Genomic DNA, 20,574 nt, shown 5'->3' with positions numbered 1-20,574 from the left:
ATCTGAACTACAGACACGTGTGCCGGCTGAAAGTTGTGTTTGGGTTTTTTTTTAGCAACTTGCAAGCATTTGGAAGGACATTATTTATTCATACTCTTAATTACTAGGTTACTAATTCAGTTAACCTCTTAACAGAGTGTTTGATACCAAAAAATTCTTTTTTCCTCTGCTATTGTATTCCTACCAGCAAATAAAATGTGATGTATTAACTCTAAAGGCAAAATAACTTCTGCTCATGTAGGTGGACAGGTGAAAGAATATTGAAAATATTAAAACACAAAATAGTAAAATTACATAGGTAAATTACACATGACAATTATAGCATTTGACTTCTTTATCAGGAGTTCTGCTTTTGAATAACTGGGTTATCCTGTGGGAATTTGATAAAGAGAAATTGCTTCCAAGAGGGAAGCTTAGGGCATTTAGGAGTAAGATAGAGAACAAGTGAGGTAAAATCCACTTGATCTGAGGGAAAAAAAAAATAAATTTTTAAGTGCCTATTATTATTCATCTTCTTCTTCCTCCTATTATTCATCCCTTCTTCTTTCCTTTGTCATTCGAGGCATGAACTCCATTGAATGGCAAAATACCCTCAGTGTGCCTTGAGATCCTCCCCTGTGAATAAACACCTTTTATTCACAGGGGAATAAAACACCTGCCAGAACAGGGAAATGCTTTGGGGTCAGGTGTGTGCTGCAGAAGCCAAGGGCCAGGGCCTTTTGGAAACATCTGAACCCAAACTCCTGAGTTTTTCCCTGGAAACTTCGTGTTCCCCCCAAAGGAGCCAGCAGAGCCCCCAGTGTCACCCAGCCAGCAGAGCCCGGACTCTCCTCAGGAACAGCAGCCCCCAGGAGTTTCCTCTGGAAAAACATCTCCCTTGAGTCAAGTGTGACCCGAGGAGGACCCTACTGACCCTTTAATGGTGGTTTTTTATTTTCTTTTTTAAGCACAGAAAATGTTCCTCTTGCTGCTGGTCAATAGTGCAGCTCTCGCTGTGCTGTCTCATGACCTTACTTTTCCTTTGCAGCAGGATGGGGATTTTCCAGCTCCTGGTATCATTTATTTTGCCTCCTGCCTTTCAGCCTTTTCCCTTCCTTTCTCACTCTGACTCAAAAATGCCTTTTTCTTTTTTTTTTCCCTGCTTTTAAATGTTTCTCTCCCTGCCTGTTCCGTATGCTTTCTGCTGAGCGAGTCTGCTGCCTGCAGCTCTGCTCCTGGGGATGTTCTCCTGCTTCTGACATTTCTGCTCAGCCCTCTGTACATCATCTTCCTCAATTCTTGCAGGATCACTGAAAAGTTTTACCAGACTCAGTATAAAATCTATTTTAAAACTGTATTCATTTATTAGGTTTTGGATCCATGCAGTCAAAAAGAATTATTAGAATCTTGCTTTAATTATTTTAATAATGGCAATAATTGAATGACAGGAGAGCTGATGCCACCTTTATGAGCTGAAATAAGTTTCTAAAATATCACAATTCTTATTGTGTGAATATTCTTATTCTGTGCTAACTCCTGAAAAATTAATAGATTGTTACACTACTGACTGCTGGCCAAGTGACCAGAAAAAATTGTGACTTGGAATTGCTCACTGATGTGGATATTTTTAGAACACCTAGTCTAAAAAACCCCATTATTTTAAATGTAGTTTTTAAAGGGACTATAGAGTATCTCTGTTTTGTTTATGCCACTAAACAGGAGTTAACATATAGGAAATCAAGGAAATCAGAATGTCTTAAGGAGCACATAATCTTGCCCATGTTTCCCTGAATTGCATTACAAGCAAATTTAATACATTTTATGGTCAGGTAAACCAGAGCCCCAGGCAGTCAGGAATCAATACCTCAGCACTCTGCATGTATGGACAGGGTGCAGAGCTGTTTGTAGATTCATAAATAAAAATACTTAAATTTTATTTTCAACATTATTTATGGAAAAAAAAAAAGTGGTGAAGCAACACTTATTCCAATTCCAGTTCAGTCTGGCCTTAAAATCCCAGCTGTGGAGGGGAGATACCGTGAGCAGTTTGCTCTGTCCCTCCCTCTGTCCATCCTGCTGTGTTCCCAGTCCTGAGGATGGATCTGGGATAGCTCTGCCCCATCCATATCCACATCCCTGCCCTGCTTCTGCCCTGCCTGGGCCATTGAGCATCGATTTTTTCCCATGCATGGATTTCTGGATTGATTTCTGGTTGGCAAAGGACAGTGTCCGAGTTCCATGACCCATTTCTCCCAGGCAGGATCTGCAGTCCATCCCAGCAGGGTGGGAGCAGGAGCAGCTCCAGGAATCTCCCAATAGAGCTCAGGCAGATCAGGAATTCTCACTGGGCAGGGATTTACCTGCAGAACAGCTCTGCTGCTCCAGGAAACCTGGGCAACTGTGACTGTGTGAGCTCCAGCCCTTGGGACACCCTGGAATGTGCCTTTCCTAAGGGTCCAGGGACCACTGGCTTTTCTGGGATGGGTAGAGAGGTTTTGGTGGGGTTACAACAAGAATGGTGCCTTGGCTGCTATTCCAGGGATACAAGCACAGGATAATCCCCCCAGAACCAAATCCTGGCCTGTAAAGGAGTTTCTAAATGCAGGAATAAGCTAAAACTAAAGGAGGAAACTGCTGGGTTTTATTCCCACTCCCAAACCACCTGTCAGACAGATTCCAAATGCAAATTATTAAAGGCAGGGAGGGTTTGCTATGTCAGACATCAGTCCCTGACATGATTTTTACATCCACTTTTCTTTTGAAAGCAAGCTGAATTCAGATTCAGAAATTCATTTGAGAATCCTGGCTAGAAAAGATTCCACATTGGAAGATGACTTGCAGTGGGAAAGAAAAAAATATAAGAAATGTGAAAAGGGAATAATAAGAGTATTCAATACTCCCGTGCAATATGGTGATATAGAAGTGTATGTATTTCACCTGAAAGTTAAATCATTTCAAATGTTAAAATAATCTCCTTTATGAAAGGGTAAAATCAGAGTGCAAAAGGTGAGAGGAACTTTTCTGTGTAGGAAGGAAAGTACAGGCACTATCTTGGGCTCGCTGAGGGGTGAATTTGTGTGCTAGGAAATGCAAAGTCACAGGTGAGCTTTACTTTCAGCTTCAGTTCTTTGATCATTCTGGAAAGACATTTTTGAGTTGTGCTTTAATTATGAAGAAAATTGGGAATGATGGCTGTGGGGAAAAAAATCCAATCTGGAACATCGAAGTCCTTTCTTGCTGGGGTGGTCAGAAACTGCTCTGCAATTATTTATTTGAAGTGACCTAAATAAGATTTAGGGACTAAAAATTGTGGGCCACTTGGATTTGGGCTGTAACTTTAATAAAGTTGAAATTTTAATTGGGATATCTATTGGAGAACTTGTTGCAGAGAGGCTGAATCTGCAGAAGTAGCAGGATCTGGGGAAAAGAACTTTTTGATAGAGAAAGTAAAGTACACTGGAAACAAGGAAAAGGAATATTTTTTGAGGTCAATGTGGGTTGCTGTTCAAATCTGCAAGTAAATTTAATTTAATTAGGACAGTATTGGAGTCAGTATATTGTTAAAGCCTGCACGAATTAAAATATAAACAGTCTAGTGGGAAGAAAGACTGATAATGAAAGGATGAAAAATGAATGGGAAATGAAAAGAATGCTCCAATAGAGATTGTATCTCAAGTAATTAAAAGTACTGTTAATTCACAGGCATTCAACTTGTGAAATAAGGCCTTGTGCTGTGGAGAAATTTCAAGGAGAAATAAAGATTAGAAACTTTGTCTGCAGTTTCTGCAAAGCCACAATGCAGGCAGGGATTTTCCACCAGAAGGCACAAGAGTCACCCATGGTCAACATGTTCATAACAACTGCAGGAATTTAATTTATTTTTATATTTAGTTAGAGGTATTTTTGTTTGTTTTTCTTAATAACGTATGGGACACGGCTACCAAACAAATTTTGTTTTCTCCTGTCACTTTTCTAACATATTTCTTTATTAGGCATCTCTCTAAGAAAATTATGGTGGCAATAGGAATTTGTTGGTCAGGTGGAAAGCAGTTTGCAGTGATTTATTTTGAGGCACACAATGGGGAAGGTGAAGTCTTTCATAGCTGCCTCTGTATCTATTGATAACATTGTTCTGAATTTAAATTATTCAAGCTTTTCCTCAACTAATACTATTTTAATGGCCACATCTACAATGATCTCTCTTGGGATCCTTTTAATTTTTCATTCTGATAATACACTTTTTGACTTTTCATTTTTGCAAGCATATTAGGAAGCATTTCTTCTTACTTCACCTGATTTGTGAACAAGTTTCACTTTAAACAAGTGTCATTCTATGTGTCAAACACTTCTTTTCCACCCATATTTCAGGGGTTATTAAAATGTAATTATTCCAGACTAAAATCTTCATTTTATATGTAGATTGATGCTTGAGTAGATGGAAATAAACCTCATTTCTCTGGAATGGAATGCCATCCTTCTTGGTGAGAGATGAAGAGATCTTCCATCTCTTCAGTGGAATGAGGAACCTGGCACACACATTATTTTCATCTCCACAAACATGTATGCATCCAGAGAGCTTTATTAATTTCAACTGGAAAAGAAGTTCAGCTTTTGGCAGTCCAGTGCTATTTGTTGTGCTGTGCCAAAACATGGAATTAATACTATTGAATTGAGTGGGTTAATTATTGCACATATTAGAACATGTGTATCATCTTTTGATTAGTCTAATTAGCAGCTTCATTCCTTCTTAGCCTTTCAAATCATGCAACTTGGAAAAATAACAGATTTTAAGGATTGTTTGGGTTTGGTTTTTTGTTTGTTTTTTTAAAGCCTGTTGACAATTTTGGCGTGTTCAGATTTCTCTTAGGATGAGAACACTGAAGGAAGAAAATTAAGTTGGTACAAACAATTCAGAGTAGCCTAAAGTCCTGGGATTTTACAGCTGTGTGCATGACTTTTTTCTTACTGGGGAGAGGTAAACATTTCATGGTTTTGCTAAGGTGTGCTGGAAAAGTTTGGATGCAATTACACATTATTTGTGTCGAGGAACCACCAAAATGAAATCCTTTCTGAAATCAGCACGCTGAAGGCAGCTCTGGGAGTTGATCTAAGCAAAGAACAAAGTAAAGGGGATTTTTTTTCTTGAGGTTTTCTCAGTGTTTTCTTCAAGGACGCTGATTCCACACCAGTTGTTCCACAGAAAAACACACAGCAGGAATATTTTGGGTACTGCAGCATCACCAGCAGTGGTGCTGTGTAAAAGCAAAATTTTCAGAGGTGCCCAAGCACAGGGTCGTTACAAAAGGAATTTAGGACAAAAGTGCTTTTGGATTTGTGTTTGTGTGTTAAACACCTTAGAAACTTAGGCCTGGACTCTCTAGAGAATTTTATCCTCTCTGATTTTATCATTTCTGTGGACAGCCATGGCCACAGGAGCTCTGCTGAAGGCACAGACCCCTCTGGTTATGGGATGTGTGTAAATCCTGTCCCAGACTGGAAATGGGCCTGCTCAGTGAGAATTCTCACTCATTCCAGTGAGAATTTCATCCCTTGCCATAATACGAGGTGCATAAAGTGCATTTTGTTCCAATTTCAGCTCCTGCACACAGGCCGAAGGGGAATGCAGGGCAGCTGAAATCCAGGAGACCACATCTAATTCTTGCCCACAATGATACTGGGTTATCAAGCTTCAGATAAATTACTTCAGGCTAGTTCTGTATTCTTCCTACTTATGGTTTTGTTTATGTTAAAAAAACAAACCAAAAAGCAGGAGAAATACAAATTTGCTGTTGACTGCTGCTAATTCCTTGAATTTATGCACATCATTTGCCTCTGGAGCAAGACAGGTGTTAACAGGCAAATGAGAGGAAACAGACTTCTGTTTTTTCCTGTCTATTGACAGAGTTGAGAGATTTCCTCTTGTCACACAATAGTTCTTTTTCACAAAATAGGGAGAAACATGTTCTATTCAAAGTGTTAAACCTGTTCCAAAGCTTGTAATTTTATTCTGAAAATGCATCTGTTTAAGTACCAGTGAGAATGAGGATCCTAATCCATGGCAGGCTTGGCTGGTGAATAGGCTCCTACAGGAGCTCCTGCATGCTTCTGAGACATAAATGTACTTATTTCCATTTAGAAATTTATAAAAGAATCCATTTATAATAATCCATGACTGTATTTAGTGTTGGTTCTGTGTCTGGGTAAGCTCAGTGGTGTTTTGATTCTGAACGTGAGTTCCTGATGCTCACTGGCAGAGAAGAGCCCCCCACAATAATTGAAATTAAATTGTATTGCTACTTGTTAGGCCAATGCAGGAGTAGAAAATTATGCAAATGGATAAGTAAGTAATGAGATGGGGTTAAAAACCACTGTAGGGTATTAGGGCTGAAATTCCCTTCAGCTGGTGTTGGGGTAATAGAATAGTATTATGTTATAATTTCTGTATGTTCTTCTACCCCTGGTTTAGGGCCCATTAATGCAACACTCATTCCTGACATAGTTTTGATTTCTCTTGAGGTCATGAGCTGGAAGTCAGGGGTTGTGCTTGTAATTTCAGCCCTTCTGGGTGTCTGGTTTCTCCAAGGCTGGTGGTTGTGATCCCAGTCCCTGCTGGGGATAAAGGAAGGGACATTTTCTCTGCACAGGGATAAAAGAAAATCCTTTCTAGCAGCACCCTGTTCCATTTCATGGTGTTTGTGTTCACACCAGCTGCCCCAGCATGGCACAGTGCAGTGTTAAGGGACTGTTTATTGCTTCTCTGGCTTTGATTTCTCTGGGTTTCACAGGGATCTTTTCCTGCACAATAATCCACTCTGCCAATACCTGTGGAGAGCACAAAGCAGGAATGCCAGCTTTAATGTTTTAACCTTAATTTTAACCTAAATTGCTCTGTGTAAGCTCTCCTGTGTCCCCAGCCTCAGACTAGCCAAGATTTGGATACTTGATTTGTCTGCAGAAACGTGGAGATCCCCTGTGGAGTCCTAAGGATGCTCACCCAGCCTCTGTGGAACAGTTAGAATTGACATATCCAATTAATTTATATGAATTATTGTTTTTCTATAATCTCAATGTGAAGTGTATGGAGCAGCCTTGCAGTGACACATGAACAAATTGTGCAGCAGAGCATTCACATTTTCTTTTCCCATCATTTTCTTTCTACACTAAAGGAATTAGAAAGAAGAATGCTGTTAATATTTTCATCCCCTGTCGTCTCTAACACATGATAAAATGTGTTGCTGAATTTCTACATTACTTTTAATCAAATACATGCAAATCTTACCAAAAATTTTCTGAGTAAAGCATAAAAATCCAGATGTTGCAAAGTTGGTTTTGGTTTCATAAAAATGCCTCCAAAACACCAACCTTTCATGGAGGAGTTAAGCTGAGTAATTTTAAATTCTTAATTCTGGAGTGCCCAGTGGTAACTCTTTCACTCTGATCTTTTACTGCAAACACAGAAATAAGACTTCAAGCAGGGCATATGAAAGGAAAATATTGGTTTTCTAAAATCATGGTTTGGAGCACCGAGGGCTTTGTGCTTTTTGTCAGAAACCAGCAGAGGGTTTGGGCATCATAGCAACACTTGATTGTACACTATTGCATTCAACATTTGAATACATAATTTAAATCCATTAGCCAGCTGAGGTTGATAATCTTGATTTGGCAGCTTTATGAAAGGTCTTTAGCAAAGGTGTGTGATATTTATTTGGGTGGGAGAGCCATGGCAGTGGGAATAATTCTCAAGGCAGGTGAGGTTTCCTGTGGCTGTGCTGCCCAGTCCCTCCCCACAGCACCTCTAAATTTTGTGAGTTTTATCTAATCCCAGCCAAACTCAAGGGAGCTGAGAGTCCACGAGGATTCCTGGCAGCTCTGAGAAGGTCCCAGAGTGAAATTCTGGGAGCAAATTCTCCTCATCCTCGGGGAGAGGCACCAGCCCTGGACCAGGGACAGTCAGAGGGGATGTGCAGGTGTCCTGGGAGCCACGTGGAGAAAGGGATGTGGGAAGGGAGAGGATGCAGAGCACGGAAAATGAATCCTTTTCAGCACCCCAAAATGTTTGTTACTCCTTCCAGAGGATGCTGAAGCAGCGTGGATGAAGATCTGTGCCTGAATGCTTGGAATGCTCCAGGCACTGAGGGACAGCCCATTGACTGCATCCAGCTAATGGAATATTGATTCAGTCCTAGGTAATTATGTTAAATAGGAGGGGAATATTAGATTATAGAGGATAGAGGAGTTTATTTTTAGAACAAAAAGGAAGGATAATACACACTAGTGCAGGAAGAGATAAACTTCTCCCCTTTAAATGGAAGAAGTATTATTACACTAACATAAACTCTAGATTTCTTTAAGATAACCTGAGAACTCGGTGATATACAGATGTTTTCTTGGTTTATTCAGGTGCTGAAAGCCTTAACCACCAAAGAAATTGTTTTTTCTAATGATCAACATGAAATACACTGGTAATTCTTAGTCTTTTAATGAAAAATAATTGCACAATTTCTTAAATGGTACTTCAAATATTTAGGTATAAGCAATATTATGAACATTTAAAATTAGCTTTTAATTTTTGGTTTTTTCTTTTCTCTTTTTTCCCCCTGGAAAGAACTATGTAGCCTTTATTCATTGCATGTTTCATTTGCAAAATCTTCTTTCCCTCAAAGAAAGCAACAGTTCCCTTCTTCCCTTTTCAAATCAACCTGGTTTGAAATCTGTCCCATGCAATGCATGGTAGCAAGCACTATACCATGGAGAACCTCTGTGCCAAGGAAATGCAGGGAGCTGCTCGGTGAAAGTTCAAAAAAAGGTCATTTTCCCTACCAAAAAATCGCTTTTCTAATTCTCAAGGAGCGACTTCTTTCATAAATTCCCAGTGAGATATTTTTCATTTCACTGTGTTACATTATCAGTGTCTATGAGCTGCCTGAATTCCTGAGTAATTATCTGTGATCAGTTATTGTCAGGGATAAATTCATCTGCATGCAAATATCCCAGCATGCACATGCATATTCATGTCTCTGTTGTTGACTGAGTTGCTTGAGCAGCCTTCAGCAAATTCACAGTCCAAATAGATAAATGAACTTTTTTCATACTCTCATTAATGCCCATTCAAACGAATCTTGTTACTAATTTAATTTCTATATGCTGCTCTGAATTGTTATGAATATGAGGGACATTTCTCCAGGACTGGGGTGGTTTTTACCTGGAACTACCACTTCTGCAGGGATCTAAACTAAATATCTGACCCAAGTGGAATGGTCAGTGTTGATGAAATATTTCCAAGACCAGCTTATCATTTATTCCCCGAACTTTGAATAAATTCACCATTGATTCAAATTCTAATTTTGTGTTCTGTACTGAATCTCCTTTTCTCTGTAATCTTACATTTCTGCCTTATAATTCATTTTAAGAGATGCTTAAAAAATGAGAAAATGAGGCTCTCTAGGATTGGATGGTTGGTTCTTACACCAAGCTGTTTTGAAAGAAAGAGTAAAGTTTAATTGATCACCAGGTTTTAGGAATGAATACTAAAGGTTTGTGGTTATTAAACAGTGCCTCACACACATACAGCTCCCTTAGATACTTCAGAGAAAGGTGAATAGAGAGCACAGAAATGTTCAGCAAACTCTTGAGATGCTTTATCCTTGCCAGTGTGGTTCCCTGGATTGGTCACTGAGAATGAAAAGAAGAATTTGGGTGTGATTTTGGTATTTCTGAGACAGAAGATATCAACAGTAGCACGGTGCACACCAGGGAGCAACAACAGCAGGTTGCTGATGACTCTTGCAGGCAGGAATTGCTAATCATCTTTAAAAGTTAGCAGATCACAGTCCAATACGGTTTTGGAGGAAACATCTCCTGTCATCCTTTGCTCTTGTTTGTTTATCACAGTATCCCCAGTCAGCAGATTGCTCAGAGCTTGTTTTCCTACACATATGGAAGAGGTCAAGCCACCCTGGCTGGCTGGCTTGCATATGTTTTGTAATTGCAGCCATATGCAGATCAGTCCATCCTTAATACTGCAAGAAAATATTGGAAACCATAACCCTTGGGACGTGGAAAGAAGCCACAAAGCACCCAAACCCCCTCCATCCTCCTGGGGTTCGCTTTTGTCCCCTTCAGAAAAGAAAAGCTGCCACAGCTTTATTTCCTCACTGGTATTTTCCTGGGAGTTGGCACTGGAGATGTAAAATGTGCCCAGATGTCAGCTTGGCACCAGCCAAACGCTGAGTGGATGCTGCACAGCACCCACCACTTTGTCAGCAGGGTTCTGAGAAGGTTGTTGTGGTCATGAGAAGGTTGTTATGGTCATGAGAAGGTTGTTGTGGTCATGAGAAGGTTGTTGTGGTCATGAGAAGGTTTTGTTATTTTGTGCTGCTGGGATATTAAGGTTTTGCTCAAAAAAAAAAAAAATAGAATTAAATGTGTTTAGAAACAATTTTTTTTAAAATGCAGATTTGCTTCCAGGGATTTTGGATCTAAACTCTTGGTGAAGTTGGAGCTGAGCAGAAAATGTGAATTAGAAGCAGAGTAGGAGAGCAGTCAGGAGCAGCTCCAAGGGATGGGTGTGCAGGAAAAGCAGGAATAATGTTCTCCCAGAGAAATTAAACCACAGCTTTGGATCATTCTCTCCTGTTTCTGGATCTGATGGTTCATCAACACTGCATAAATAATTATTTGTGCTTCAGATATGTAAATAATAATTTATTATACTTTATAACCAAAATGAGATATGAGTTCTCCTCTCTTCTCTTAAAATTTTCCTTTCTTAAAGCTTTGGTGAGAATGGGCACTAAGTAGCCAAATAGCTGGGTTGATACTTAGGTGTTCAGATTATTTACAAACAGAATAAAATTCAAGCACTTCCTGAATGAGTAAACTAAAACTATGAAAAATATAAGGAGGTTTCAGATGTTAATTAAAATTTCTTCAAGGGGGTGGGAGGGGGAAAGGAGAACAGCCAAAATGTCCATGGCAAAAAACTATGAGTATACTCAGAGTGGCATTAACTTTAAAAGTATATTCAGTTTCTTTACACTTTATGCCATGATGGAAGTCAGGAGTCTACAGAACTGACTAGATCCCACATTTTTACAGACCTTAGCCAAAAACGAGGCTGGTGACGTGTCACGATGTGCTGGATCTCGTTGTGTGACCCTGTGGAACAGAGAGAGAGAGCTTTGAAATGCATTTTCAGAATATGCACACCCATCACACAAATATCCCTGTCTGGCTGCATGGTGGGTTCGATTGGTTTAATTCTGTAGGACATTTTTAAAGTCCATTCTGTGTGTTAGGAATTAGCTTTCCTCACACCTTTTTGTGGTTTGTGCACTGGTCCCACAGCACGGCTCCTCTCTCTCTCTCCATAAATCCCTGTGCAGCCTCCATAACCAAACCAGGGAGATGTTCCAGTTTATCCAAGCTCACCCAATTAGGGGGAGTATTTGTTTATTGCACAACTGAAATCACGGTGCTTCATTAGGATTAAGCAGACCAAGGGGGCTTTGTGCAGTTTGCTCAGAGATCTGTGGCAGGAGCTGCCAGGTAAAAGCTCCTTAACAAATATTCAGGCAGGAGATGAAGGATCCTGTTAATTCCTGCTCATCTTCATCAGCCCAGGGCAGGAACTGCTGCACTGTGCAGCTTTAGGCTGACCTAGAGTGGGGCAAGCTTTACATAACCTGAGATCCTTCAACAATAAGTCTGCATCTCCATCTCTGACCTCATCTGCTGCTTTGCTCTCACCAGGAAGCCAAATCATCTGACTCTGAAGTCTTAAACATGAAGTTAACAATTTATTTTAAAACCTTATTCTGAAAAAAATAACTGTTTCAACGGTTGGGCTTACAATCTTTTTGAGTCAAATTTTTAAGGAAAGACTATCAAGTTCTAATTCTTATCTGAAATAAAAATCACTATTTTTTTAAATAAAAAACTTTCCAGGACAATTATAATTATGCTTGATGACATTTGTATATCTCTAAATATATCTCAATTGCAATGCAAATGCTAAAGCTTCTTCTGAAGATTAAAAAAAAATATATAATGCAGATCTTAATTTTTTTTAATAGGTTAAAATATTTAATCTTATTTCCAGATCTACTTAATTTATCTATTTACAAGATAATAGGAAGGTGTATGGAGTGCTTAGAAGCACCGTGACAAGATCCAAATTATAGACTCAGGAGACAAAGAATTGTGACACAATTTGCTCCAGCAAGGTGGGATAATTATAATGGAAGGCAGAACAAGGGGGAGGAAAGCTGCACATAAAAAAGCATCGAGGTGTTTCAAATAATAGACCCTAATTTGTATTATGATGTTGCATATTTGCATAGTATTACCATAGTTATTAATGAACTCCATACTTTTATTTTGATGAAATGTCACGTTCTGTGCACATAAACTGTGCTATGATACCACAGTTTAACTGAAATGATGGGCAAATGTTGTTAAAGAGAGGCAGAAGGATTGGGTTTGTTATATATTCATTATATGTTATTATGCTAATTTCCTGATCTAGAAGGAGAAAAGCTTTTAAAGAAAAAGCTGAACCAAGTTTGGGCCATATTTTACTGGAGCTGCATTCCCCAGCCATGAATGGAAATTATTTTCCTAATACATTTATAGTTTTCAAAGCAACAGTGCTAGGATTTTATATATACATATAAAATACGTGAATTATTGAATATGTCAGTGTATAAACTCTGTGAACTACATCTAACACATTCTCCTTAACAAAACTTATAGCTTCTTTGATTTATTTAAACTTATTATCAAGTGGTGTCATAACTTGCATCTGATTATAAGAATTGTCCCTTTTTTACCATTCAGGAAATTTTAAGTTTTAGGTTCCAGTCTCTAGACCTGAACTTGTGCACTGATTCACAGGATCCCCAATGAAAAATGTATTTGGCCCTTTTCAAATTGCTGTTCAGATGAAGGATGTCCAGCCTGTAAATTCTTTCCACACCTGGAAATGCACTGCCTCACCCACTTGGACTTGTTGCTGTCTCAATATCTTCAGATTGAAGTTGTATCATAAAAATATCACCACAGAATTTTAGTGAAATCAAAGAAGTGCTTACAGAGACAAGTTTTTCAGAATCAGCTTTCCACTGTCTCAAAGGCTCTTAACCTTTAAAAAGTCCCTCCAGAAAGAAAATCTAAATTAAAAAAATTTGTTTTGACAGTTTTAATTCTATGGATGTGTCAGATTTATGCAAAAATCAGTGTAGGATTAATTATGACTTTTGCTTTCATTTTCAAACAGGCTGTGTTGCCTGGTTTTATTAAAGGCTAACTGGCTCCATGCTATCCCAAAAACTCTGATTCTCGTGGCAAAGCTGGAGCAGCAGCCCTGGCACAGCAGGGAGCTGCAGGATCCCATCTGGCACTCCGTGTTTTCCCAGAGGAGAACCCCAGAGCTCCTCTGGGGATTTTTCCCAAGGGGTCTCAGGGCTGTGATGGAGCCCCAGGTGGGACAAGGGTGGCACCTCCAGGCCCTGGGGACCAGGAGCAGCCTGGAAGGGACCAGGGAGGGGATGGAGCATCCTCATGGAGCTGCTGAGGTGCTGCACAGCCACAATAAATCAATTTATGGGTGATCTGAGAATGGGTTTAAAACCAGGCTGAATTGGGGAAGAAGTGCCTGGAGATGGAGCTTTTAAATTCCCAATAATTTAGAGTGTTCTTGAAGCTTTTGCATGAAATGTAGAAATAGGACTGAAGCTCAATATTTAGGTTGTGGTGTTTTAAATGCCTTGAATGTGGCAAATTCCATGTAAGGTGCTTGAATTTCAGTCAGTGTTGTTTCCTTTCCCCTCCTCAGTCAGATCTCCTGCTCTGCCCTTTTATTTCTCTTTTATATTCAGTGAAAATTGTAACAGTCTCAAAGTATCACCTACAGAAAAAGCGGTGTATGCACCCACGTGTTTACATATTTATACATATATTTATACATATATATTTAACTGACTACTCACACAAATGACAACATGAACAAAAATTACTATAATTAAAAAGAAATCTGTTTTTAAGGTGAGTTAAAGTCATTACTTATGCAATATAAACTGTTTAGCTAAAATTACATCCTGTGCCTATTAAATTTCGATGTGCATACATTATTTCTATCTCTTTATGTCACATTACAGCAAAACAATTTCATTATAGCTCCACCTGTAAGAAAAAAAGCTGGGGGGTTTCCACAGAAGAAATAAACTCTTTATATACTGCAGATATTTCATGCTTGGATTTTGATCTTCAGGTGCTGGTGTTTACAAAAAGCTGATTAGCTTTTGCTCCCCATAATATTCATTATTTTTTATCTTGATGTTGGCTACAATAATTTGGCCTATTTTATCTCAGTAACTAAAATTCTCCCAGATTGCTTTATTAGCATAAAATCCTCCTTTGTGATGTTATTGCTTACTTGCAGTGAGGTATGAGAACACCTGAAGCCATAGCTGAAGGTATTTTTTTCATTCCACTTCTTTGAACATGTAAAAAGCTCAGATCTTATATTGTCAGAAGGATGCAAAATTTGCTCAATTATTTAAAAATGGAACTTCAAACCAGAATGTACAAAACAGGCAGAGTTTTTAGCTGGAATTGTGACACAGGGCAGGAAGGTTCACAGTGAATGTGTTTAGCTATTTCTGCATTTTGGGAAGAAGAGGAAATATCGGTCTGGAGGGGTATTTCTTATATTTCAGTTTCCAAAATTCTGATTTTAATTATATGGAGTATTCAACATCTTCTCCCTTACACTGTACCTCCTCTGCATTAGGAAAAACTGCTTCAGGTCGTTCAGAAAAAAAAAAGGCATTTTCTGCTGTCACCTGAATTCTGCCATTTCTGACACCAGCCACCTGTTCCCTGCACTTCAGAAAACCCAGCCAAGTGTGAAAGCCCTGGGGATCTTCTCCAACAACCCCAGCACAGCAGCTCAGACCCAGCAGGAGGAGGGAACTGGGACAGAGAGGTTGGAATTAGGAGGGTGAGAGGGGAAATAGGAGCATTGAGGAGTTTGTGCTCTGCAGACACCAGCAGAGTTATCCTCGCACCCAAAGCAGCTGCTCCCCTCGCTGCCAAGTGTCACTGTAAGCACAACCCCATCCCAGCCTTTTGCTAATGATATTCCTCCATAATGAGCTTGTTCTGATCTCACCCTTGTGTTTAATTTCTGCCTCCTGACATCCTTCTTTCCTGTCATGGAATGGGGTGTCAGGAATTGCCTGAAACACGGGATCAGTCGCTGAACAAATCAGATAATCTGTGTAGCTCTTCTGAGTGTGTGAAGGTAATAATGCTGTCAGTGGAGATACAGAAGTTCTTACTGTTTGATCTGTGCTTTTATATGAAATAATTTAAATATTTAACAGATTTTCCAGTCATCTCTTTCTGTGTTCAAAGGTGTGCTGTTACTTTGGCACTTTGTGCAACGTTCCTGTCCAGGTCCCTTTTTCTGAAATGGAGCATTGGTGGCTTTAGGCAACTTTCTATTCTCATTAAGCAGCTTCCTGATCCAGATTTCAGGATAATTTGACAAATTTTGTGGCTGTGTGGCTCTAGACAGGCAACATCTGGGGTCATTTTGGTAGTGGGGATTAATTCTCTAAACTTGTATATCCATTTCCATTAACTGAGTCATTTGATGATGGAGCAACCCGAAGCATCGTGAAGCAACCAGGGGATGGAAAAATCCTTTCTTGTTTATTTTTCCCTGCTCTTGGGATGAAAAACACTCCTGCCTATGCTAATGGCACCCTCTTGTCCCCTCTAGAGGTTTTCTCTTTTATTTTTCTGTCTTTCTTTTTTAAACCAGAAACTATATCTGGGATTTACAGTGCAAGAAAGAAATCACCTGAATCTCCTGCCAGGAGACAGAATTTTCCAAGCTCAGGAGCATCATTTTCATGGCATGGCTCACAAGAGCAGCACATATTTAACACAGGGGGAGCAGAATGTGTGGCTGTGAAAGCTGAAGTCTGGCCTGGCAGCTGTGATAATGATTTAGTCTGGCAGCTCGGAGACTCTCTCACTTACACCATGGAGATGAGGTGCCTACAGGAATTAGAGATCTGGATACTGGCAGAGCCATCCACAAGGCTCCTCACCTGCTTAATCACTGCCAGAAACTACAATTCTTTGTTTTCAAACATCTCCACTGAGTTATAATTGATGCAGTTTAATTTTGGGGGGTACCCATTTCCTGGCTCTTTTCTCCTCTGGAACAATCTCCTCCAGTCCCCATCATGTTGGTTGCTGACTCTGGACCAAAAGAAGCCACAACTTCCTTCACTTCTCTCCTAATATCTCCTGATATCCTGCCACAGTGGGGTTTGGTAGCATCAGCATGCAGGGATACTTTCAAGGTTTACTTTTAAGCACATTTTTCCCATTTTGTACATGATTACATTGTTTGATTTAAAAATTAAAATCTTGGATTTAGACACACTTAAATCTAGAACAACTCAATGTCTCTGACTCCTACAAAGGTATTGATTTACTGTCACTTTCATTATAGTTTTATGTTTTCCCCTTTATTGTGCCCCACTCAATCTCAGGTAAAGCACTAACTTGCATCAGCACTTCTACTGCGCTGAAAATTTTCCTTTCATCTTCTGATTATCTTCATGGATATATTTTATCTACATTTTGCTGTATTTTAAATCTTACATTGACACTAATTGAGGTTGTCATTGACATGTAAGCAATAAACTTCAAGATAAAGCAAAGCACTTGTTCACTAGGTGGATTTCCTCACACACATTTCCTGCTCAGTCCTCTGTTTTCCAGTGACTGGAGAAGATCTCTCTGGCTGATTACCCTTGATGGGATCTGCAATATCCTCTGGCATTTATAGATTCAGTGATCAAACTGTGTCCTTTCCTGCTTAACTCCTCTTAAAAGCAAAATGTCAGATTTCCAGAGCTTTTATGCAATAACAAGTTATTGGGAGAGGTTTTTCCCTGCTTGTTTCCACAGGAATAAGCAACCAGGAGGATCTAGTTTATCATTCTTTATAATATGTTGCTGAATGTGCAGAATGAAACCTGTTCTGAGGGGAAACCAGCCCTGCCCAGCTGGCTGAGAGCTGGAAAAGGCATCCCAGTGCATCCACTTAGTCATCATCTTGGCACGAGTGGAAGTCAGGAGGAAAAGAGAGCAGGGCAGGGAATTCCTCCAGTGCTTTAATAAAAGAAAGATTAGATGTGATATTAAACAGAAGACATGCTAATGTCACATACAGCTTGCTCTTTAAACTCTTCCAAAAGAGAATGACTTTCTCTGGTGACACTGTTGCTAACTGTGCCCTATTTGTTCTGGGAAAAAAGTTGAGGAGGGTTTTTTCCTCATTTGTAGCGATTTAATCTTGAACTGGATGGCCCAGCCCCTACCACCATGTTTTAGCTGTGGTACAAGGCTAACAATGGAATTAATTCTCTCCCTGGTATTTAAATCTAATTCTTTGCAGTCAGCAAAGATAGCAAAGTGTTTCATTTCTCACAGATTTCCCTCCAAGCTGGAGGAAAGGCCTTGATTTATTTCTCAGGGTGAACTTTGACAGGGAGACTGGCTGGCAGGGAAGGCACTGTCCCCAGTGCCAGCTGTCACAGGTCCAAACCACTTCACCAAATGTTTGTTTGTGCTTTGTTTGCTTTCCATACACCCCCAGTTTATAATCCTGTTATTGGTCAGTATATTTCCTTTTTCTGGAGTTGAAAATTATTATTTCTAGTACAAATATCCAGCTTAGCATCTGTCAAGAAGTTTGCTTGAAGTACTGAAAAGAAGTATTCTTTTCAATTCTTTATTCTCTGCTTTGAGGAAGAAATTTAGGCAAAAAATATTAATGTGTGATATTCATGATCCTCTGTAATATATATATATAATAATATATGTAATAATATATAGTTGAAATTAACAGTGGGCAATCAATTCAGACTCTGAGAGTTGATTTTATTTAAATGCTTATTAAATTCTTTCTTGTCCTACATCCTGTGGGGGCTGCAAGAAATCTGGGTTCAATTCAGTGTGTCTGGGACTTTCTGTGTGAATTTGAATTATTTGATGGATTTGAACTATCTTTGTGCTTGTTATCTGGGACTAAGTGGGGAATAGGGGTGGTGATAAAAGGACTGAGACATGGATGAAGGAATGTGGGTAAAGGGAAAAGGGAAAGTGTTTGGAAACCTTCAGTTAGATTCAACCCTTCTCCCACCAGCAGAACTAGAGCAATGGACAAAAATCCACTCACAACTCTTAACTATGAAACCCTGTCCCTGGCTGGAGTCTCTGAGGCACCAGCAGCTGTTCCCACATGTTCTCTCTGAGACTCCTCCGTGTGCAGCCGTGGGCAGCAGGAGCTGCCTCTGCCCTGATCCCGTTCCATGTTCCCGAGTCCAGCCCAGGTGGGACTGGGGCTCTCCAGCAGTGCCAGGGCTCAGGAGAGGCTGCTCCTGGGAAAACCTCTCAGCAAGGCCATGGACCACCTTATTCCTGATTCCCAGGGCAGGGAAGGGGGTGTTCTGCTCAGGGGAGGGAATTCCAGTGCAGTGGGACTGCTCCAGAGTGTCACTGTTGGATGTGAAATCATTCACACGGATGCAGCTCAAAGTGCAGTGAAAAAGGAAGAGAAGTTTATTTGTTCTTTCATTATTTATAGGTTTTTGACCAAGGATTGGATAGTCAGGTCACCACCTTCCCAACCACACTGGCTGTGAGAGACATCCATCAAAAGGCAAACCTTTAATGGATGTATAAACACCTATGTTTATAGTTACTTTCCTGGGAAAGAGGCTAGAAATGATGAAAACAATATGGAAATGTCTGATTCTCAGGGTGATGCCAGAGTGAGTGCCACAGCAGAGAGAGGGGACAGCACTCTCCCTCCCTCAGCTGCCCTTCCTGAGAACAGGACAGACCTTGAGACTCAGCACATGGGATCCTTGCTGCCTTTCCCTCGTGTGGCTGAAGCCACGTGGGCTGTGGTGGACTGGGAATTCTGTGTCCCAGCCTGGGTCCATCCCGAGTGTCCCAACCCAAATATCCCTGTTTGATCTCAACCCAGCTAGCCACAACCACCCTCTCACCCGGGGCGACTCAGGATGTCCCTCCTCACAGTTTGGTCCATGTAGCTGACCACACACTCTATCAATCTTCTTCTTTCCTTCAGAATTACGGTTTGGAGACTGAAAACCTGAGAACTCTGTCTCACAAGCTGAATGCCTCAGCCAAAAACCTTCAGAACTTTATAACGGGTAGGAGGAGGAGCGGCCATTACGATGGCAGGGCCTCCAGACGACTGCCAAATGATTTTCTTACCTCTGTAGTTGACCTGATTGGTGCTGCCAAGAACTTACTCGCCTGGCTGGACAGGTAATTAACTGTTCCTCAGTCCCTTGTGCATGAGAATAATTCTTTGGGGAGTTTTGTGTTTGTTTGTTCATTCTTTGCCTCTTGTACTCTTGTAGTCTAATATTAAAATGGAGGCTCTGGAATTCCAGCTCTAAATTTTTAGAAATTTGTGAAATATTGGAAGCAAAATTTAGTACCCTTCTCTGTCAGGAGAGTGTTAAAATTTGATCTAGGTACTTTCTGAGATTCTTTCAGTTAGATTTTGCGTGAAATTAATATTTCTGTGCTAGTCTCGCTGCCACAGCTGGTAACACCATCAGAAATTTGAGAATGAAGGGCAAGGAAGGAGAGCTGGTAGAGTTTGAGCTCTCTTTCAGCCATCAAAAAGACACAGAAAAGCTGGAGTTGAACAAATCAATTAAGAATGTTCAAAATAAGCTATAGTACCTGGTTAGTCTGAAAATTCAATGTTCTTATTTATCAGGGTAGTCTGGATGTGTTAGGTACAGGTATGATGGCTAATCCTCAACAACCAGCCACTGGTGTTTTTACATTTATGAACTGAAAATTTGATTAAAAGTATCCCTGTGACTGTGGCAAGACAGAAACCAAAACCTAAACCAGCATTTTTCTTGTTTGGAAAAAAACCCCGAACATTGGCTTCCTTTCCTTTGTAGTTTTAGCAGTGAATAGCTTTATCTGGAATCAGAATGCTCTGGAACGTATAAATGGCACCTTAGAAATCACAGTGAGAGTGAATCACCCTCCTTTACAGGATTTGTATAATCCTGGTGACATCTTCCTAACCTAATGCCAGCAGTCATATTCTCTCAGGCTATGACCTTGTCAGTTCTTATAAATTCAAACGGGGTCAGATTCAGCCAGAATTTGGAAAGCCTGAAGAAAATCTGAGTGTGCAGGAAGCTGTGACTAAGTAAGAATTACTGTGCTCTCTAAAATAAAGTGCTGCTTGCTGCTGAGGAGTGATGTCATACCAGAAATGCCATCTTTTTAATAAGCATTACAAAGAAAATCTGGGCTGCTTGTGGTTATTTGAAGGCTCCTATTTCTACTCTCCATAAGAACAAGAACTTCTGATGTTCTGGCCAAAATCCAGTTTACATCCTGCCTTCATTTTTTCTTGTTTCAAAGGTGTATATTACAAAAGTCGTGCAACTTGCTGCTGGAGATTAAAGTGATTTGGAATTTTTGTGCTGTAGAAGTGATCCC

The 20,574-nt window shown here is 40.0% G+C and overlaps 1 protein-coding gene across 2 annotated transcripts in view; it reads left to right on the top strand.

Annotated features, from left to right (window-relative positions):
* Positions 1–20,574, top strand: part of LOC107203976 (connector enhancer of kinase suppressor of ras 2-like) — a 168,755-nt gene that overhangs the window by 63,921 nt on the left and 84,260 nt on the right. For both annotated transcript variants that reach the window (XM_033514099.1, XM_033514100.1), the window contains exon 4: positions 19,163–19,365. In XM_033514099.1, the coding sequence (XP_033369990.1) occupies positions 19,163–19,365 (203 nt within the window). The remainder of the gene's footprint in view (positions 1–19,162; positions 19,366–20,574) is intronic.

The sequence above is a fragment of the Parus major genome, chromosome 4A (assembly GCF_001522545.3).
Source record: "Parus major isolate Abel chromosome 4A, Parus_major1.1, whole genome shotgun sequence".
NCBI classification, from domain to species: Eukaryota; Metazoa; Chordata; class Aves; order Passeriformes; family Paridae; genus Parus; species Parus major.
This window is presented reverse-complemented; position numbering and strand designations above follow the sequence as displayed.